Source organism: Trachurus japonicus, chromosome 5 (genome assembly GCF_045865225.1).
Source record: "Trachurus japonicus isolate A0001 chromosome 5, Traja_1.0".
Classification (NCBI taxonomy): Eukaryota; Metazoa; Chordata; class Actinopteri; order Carangiformes; family Carangidae; genus Trachurus; species Trachurus japonicus.
This window is the reverse complement of record NC_140911.1, coordinates 20,635,727-20,641,667: the sequence shown is the minus strand read 5'-3', so window position 1 is coordinate 20,641,667 and position 5,941 is coordinate 20,635,727. Positions and strand designations below refer to the sequence as shown.

At 41.3% G+C, this 5,941-nt stretch overlaps 1 protein-coding gene across 1 annotated transcript; it reads left to right on the top strand.

The window, feature by feature from the left end:
* The first annotated feature begins 343 nt into the window (after window positions 1-343).
* On the top strand, window positions 344-5,721 carry LOC146987508 (uncharacterized). Its single transcript, XM_085777842.1, has 6 exons — window positions 344-473; window positions 1,522-1,593; window positions 3,084-3,344; window positions 3,449-3,760; window positions 4,935-4,999; window positions 5,367-5,721. Exons 1-6 carry the CDS (start codon window positions 344-346, stop codon window positions 5,631-5,633), a joined length of 1,107 nt encoding a protein of 368 aa, XP_085633968.1. The 3' UTR covers window positions 5,634-5,721.
* Window positions 5,722-5,941: the final 220 nt, after the last annotated feature.

The window sequence follows — 5,941 nt, the reverse complement described above, 5'->3', positions numbered from 1 at the left end:
GAAAAATCGACCTCATAAAAAATGACGTTGCATTTTCGCCATGTAACATTTGCAGTTGGTGTGAAAGGACTCGTGATGAAAACCGAGGTTTGAAAAGATATTGACGCGCAAATTATTCACACGAAAAATATATCCCCGGTGTGAAAGGGTCTTAGGCAAATTACTTCGGAAAAGTATTTACAATACTTTACAACAGCCTCTAGCAGGACAGTGGCGCAGACTGCTGGGGTGAGAGGAGCGGAGAGACTCGGTTGGCTGGAGCATAAACCAGCCGTCTCGCTTTCACCCGCTGGGTGTTTGCAACTCGTGGCTGATGAGGAGAACCAGGGGTTGTTTGGCTGGCATGGTCTTCAGGTCTTCAGACCGAGCTGCCCCTTCTGCCTCGGCTGTCTCCGGTGTGGAGGAGCTTCACACTCCATTGCTTGCAGCTGTGGCACGACACAGTAGTCTGCAGGAGTCTCCTGCTGCAAGAAGTTGCACACTGTTTCAGTGCAAAAGAAAAAAAAAATCTTCCTCCCAGCTGTGCACCAGGGTTAATTAATTATCATCCCAAATACATCTTATGTCCCCGGGAGGACGGGACCGTCTTGAGCCCTTCTGCACGTGCCATCTCCGATCTGAGTGCCATAAATTGTTTCGTCCGTGGACCGAATGATGATTAGAAAGAATGATTACAAAAAGCTTATCTTCACACCGATGGCCTCATTTGCTGTTGCAGGTCATTCCGAGACATCAGCAGAAACAAGATACTTTTGCATACCCAGTTGTAAGTTCTTTGTAGGGGCTTTAATTATAAAGTGATAACTGTAATGGAGGCGATGGAGAAATTAGAGCAGGTCTGTAGACTGCAGCTCTGTAAATGGACTTGCACTTATATGTGTTTTCTTGTCACTCGAACCACTCAAAGCACTCTACACTGTATGTCACATTCACCCATTCACACACATTCATACACTCAATGCACACATCGGGGGGCAAGTGTTGGTTTAGTGTCTTGCCCAGGGACACTTTGACATGCAGCCTGGAGGAGCCGGGAATCGAACCACTGACCTTCTGGTTGGTGGACGACCCTCTCTACTGCCACAGCTGCTGGTGGTTATATGTGTGTCCGCTCCGGTGGTAAAACTAGATATCTAAATCAATCTAGGTTTTCTAACGTAATGTAATCATAACGTAACGTAATGTAATCAGTCACTCAGCAACATATGAGAGGACTAGTTCCTCATAGTCATCACATGTAATGCAGAACTACAGTAAAACTTCCTTGAATACTGAGGGCACTGGGGTTTAGAGAAATCTGACTTAGGCAATCTGGTGTTGGCAACTCTGCTGAGTAAGAAAACACAAAAAGAACATGGCTGACTATGACTCAAGGGTTTAGGAGCAGAGGCTCTCCTCTATCAGTAAAAATAGATTAATCTGAACACTTCTGTGATCCACTGATTAATACAGAAAGCCTGTTCCTATTTTGTTGACAGAGCTTATTCAGCTCTGATGTAAACCTTTCTCTGTTGTCCACAGGTTGTGAGGCCACATCTGAAGCAATATGGGATGGCTTCACCTGCAAAAACCAGGACAAGACAAATGAACTATGTCAGATCGTCGTGAAACCGATTATCGGCCTACTACGTACCAAGGTTTTGCGGCCAAAGACTTCAACTGAGTTTTGTATGTGTTGTTTTGTTTTGCTGTTTTTTTTAACATTGAAGAAATACCATACATCAGCATAAGATATATTCAGATATAGCAGTTATTCATGTCTTTCACATATACACAAGCCTGTAATTTTTAAAGCAATTTTTTGGGCAATTTAATGCTTTTATTAGACAGGACAGAGAGGTAGAGAGAGAGACTGTGGTAAAATATCACCAACGATCTCTGCTTCCAACATGGGATGTGTTCTAACCACTCAACCCCCGAGCGCCCCATAAATCTGTACTCTTTATCTTTCTATGTTTATTTTATCTAATTTAAATTAAAGATAGTAATGCTTTTCTGTGACATAATAGACTGCATTAGTTCCTCTTTCGGTCCGTCACTGCTTCATCATGTTCTTGTGTCTGCAGGTTGCTGATTAAGTTTTGGCTTTTTACTTGCAAACATTTTATTGCTCAGTTACAGTACAGTAACTATGACCATAGTTTGTATCAACTCAGGTAATCTTCAGGTTACTTGCTCTGTGGATAAGCCATCATATTGGATGTGTTACTGCTCGCATGTGCATCACAAGTTGCACAGTGTTTGCAGTGTGGCACTTTTCTCAGCATCTTTCTTTCTATCATTAGGTCACAAGAAATCCAAAATGCTCAACAACTCCGCCTCATAACGTTCTGTTATTATCTCATAGCGTAGTGTATGTGCAGGTCACAACTTGTCCACCAGAGCGTTTTGGAGTTGTTGGATTGTATATTTGATGAGGGAAACCAAGAAATTCCATTAGCCTCCATAGCGTAGCTCTGAGCAGTTTGCGGCTACTAACGAAACTACTCCTAAAACTATAGGGCAATGGGCCAATTTGCCAAAATGTTGAACTAAACCTTTAAACATGCAAAGTGGGAACACGAGGGTAACCGGTTCCTGTTCCATGACTCTCACTCTGATAAATCTCACGGTGGTAATCACCTCGTACTTTGGGGAGCTGGAATTGGAAGTTCATAAGAAATGCTTTACTTTTTAAATAACCGTCTTGCATGTCCTTTTTTGCAACAGTTTATTACTGTTGCAAAAAATCCTATACAATCACTGATGTTTTCACAGTTACAGAGTGCACACCTAAGATTAGTGTCACCAGTTATCCAATCAAATGTGAAATCTGGTCATAATCTCTCTCTCTGTACCTGAGTTACGAACGGTGACCTTAACGCTTGACCTTCGACCCCTAAAATCGGATCAGTTCCAAGTGAATGAATTCCCAAGGTGTTATTAATCACCCTCATTTGAATGGGACTGACAACCTGAAAACAACAATGTGTGTTTGCTGTTATGATGTAATCAAGACATTTCATCTATATCCTCATTTCTTCTTGTTTGATTTGCAGACAAATGCTGTCTGACACCGTTTAATCAAACTGCGTACCCTTCAGCTAAAACCACCATCGCCTGCGATGTCTCAGACACTGGCAGTGTCAAGTTCAGAGACAAGTTTCTCTATAAAGAGGAAGGCAACATCCCAATGGACATTTCATCAACAGGGTCAAATGGGAGGTTCAGATTTACCAGGAGTGGCTTCAACGTGACCATCAGTAATGTGTCTTCAGAGGACGCTGGTGTCTACTGGTGTGGACTGAGGTCAAAACACGGAGCTCGCCACATTGTGCTCAGACAAATAAACCTGGACGTTCAGAGTGAGTAATTAACATCTGTAGTCTCTGATGTTTGTTCTTATTAACAGACTGAAAAAACCTGTTTATATACTTTAAAAAAAAAACTTAAATCTGTCTTTCTACAGAGATCACTTACTTCACAAGATCCAAAACAGTTGGAGAAACCTTCTCATACAGGTGTGATTATAAAAATCGTGCTGTTCCTATTAAGAAGTTCATTTGTAAAGGAGAAGATCCTTCTGTATGTCAACGTGTAGTGAGCACTGCACAGAAGAACAATGGGAGGTTTTCCTTGCTTGAGGACAAAACCAAAACAGGACTTACTGTAACAGTGACAGGTCTAACAGCAGACGACGCTGGAACATACTGGTGTGGAGCAGAAAGCTCTGACCCACAGCGCAGTGATCCATTCATCCACAGATTGATTGTGACTGTAGGTGAGTTGTAAGTCTAAACAATCAATTCTCAACACAGGTTTCCTATTTTTTGCTGAATATATGGTTGTATATACTTATACTTATTTATTTTACTAATAAGAACAGCAACAACATCACACAAGTTTGCATGGCTGCATGAGTATTTTATCTTTTTATGATCTTTCTTGTAGGCCCTAAAATCCATTGTCCATACGCTCACTGCTGTCAAACAGCCTAAGCTCCTCAATATGTTTGAAACTTTCCTCTGAGACTCCACTCCACGATGACATGACTGTATCACATCATTTTTGCACATTTGCTAGCTGCATATTTGTCTCCTGTTCTATCACATCTCAAAAAGAGGTTTGCTGGATTCAAACCTGGAGACTGGCGGTAGTGTTGTGCATACACTACAGTAAATGAGCTGCTGCAGCATGTGACCCAGCTGCCCCCAGCAGTATAGCCTGGTAACTGACCTGAGTCAGTGTGATATTATAGACTGCACTGCTGCCATGTGATTGGCTGCCTATTAAACTGCTCTGTGAGATTATTTCAATATTTTATCTGTCCTATCTTCAGTCGATTCACCTACATCTACAGTACACTCTGCATCCATCAAGATGCTCTATCCTGTCCTCAAACAACTGTATCTGCTGAGGTCAAGGTGTCAAAGTCGTCTGGTTTCTAGAACCTACTGCAGAAGAAGCAGCAGAAGAAGTTTTACATTTCTGAGAAACACCTGTGTGAAAATAACCTTCAAATTCCATATCACAGATGGTCCTGGATGAGTGTTGTCTCACTGCTTTTAAGTGGCTCGTAATTTTTTTTTTGTGTGGTTTTGTCTTGCAGAGGGCTCTTCATCCGTCGGGGTTATCATCGCAGTCACAAGCTGTGGAGCTGTGCTGGTCCTCATTATTGTTCTTATTTTCTACAAAAGTAAGACTTTGTCTGCAGAGCATTAAACACACACATTCACCCACAGCAGTTCACAAACCTTTCGGGGGTGACTATTTGTCCAGCTTTTAGAGCCATGGCCATCTCTAGGACAGACAACAGTCATGATAAATGAAACATTATATTTTATATATCATAATATCATAATATATTATGTGTAATAATGTATTTGTCAAAGTCTTTGTTCTTTTCTTTTTTAGTTGTTCTTGTCCTTTCACGTTTTCTCTTTTGTCTCTACCAGGGTTTCAGGCCTCAAAAGAAAAAAAGAAAAACACAAGAGATGAAGGAGCTCAGAGCAACAATGAGGTATGTGACATGTGTATCTTTGTAAATGGTGTGTGTGTGTGTGTGTGTGTGCGCGTGTATTTGTTCGCGTGTGTGTGTGTGTGTGTGTGTGTGTGTGTGTGTGTGTGTGTGTGTGTGTGTGTGTATTTGTTCTTATGTTCCAGTGGGGAAATAACTGAGGTGTCGAAAGGTGGAGACCGCTTTCTGATGCTTGGTTTTAGTGTTCATCTTAGAATTCAGTCTAGGTTAGGGTTAGGTATTTTGTTATGATAGTGAAGCTTAGTGAAATGTGTTGTATCGGGGAGAGGCCTCAGTGTAAGAGTTGACTGTGTTAGGTGTGAGGTCAACGTGCTCTTTAAGTTTTCTTTCTCTGTTTTTATTCTAATAGGATCTTGGCTATGCAGAGATACAGGAGTCCCCCCAGAGGCCAGACCCAGAAACAGCACCAACGACAGTTTATGTCACTGCCAACTTTCCCACAAACATCTCTGCCAGTATGCAGCACTCCAAAGCTCAAAACATCTCAGCTGAAGTTAGTGATAACACATATTATAATGTGTGGGGCCGTGACCACTGTCCCATGTATTCGACTCTCAGTCACCCACGCAGATTTCCAGAGGACTCTCTGTATTCCACCAACCCACAGCAGCACTGAGGAAAACCTCTTTTTTTGTTGCTTTATCATTGTATTGATCCCTTTTTCTTTTTTTAACTGCACTTTTTTCCTCATGTGAAGTGTTTGTTTTTTTCATCTGTGAAATTCAGAATGATAACATTTTTACTTATTTACTCTAACCCTGAATTTCCTGTCCATCTCTACTGCTCCTGTCAAATAAAGACCTAAAACGGCAAACTTAACAAGAAATTGCAGCGAGTGGCATTATTTACTTTTATGAGTCAATCAGTGCTGCAAATTAATTGAGATGAATTGTATCTTAAATAGTTTCAAAAATCACTTTATTT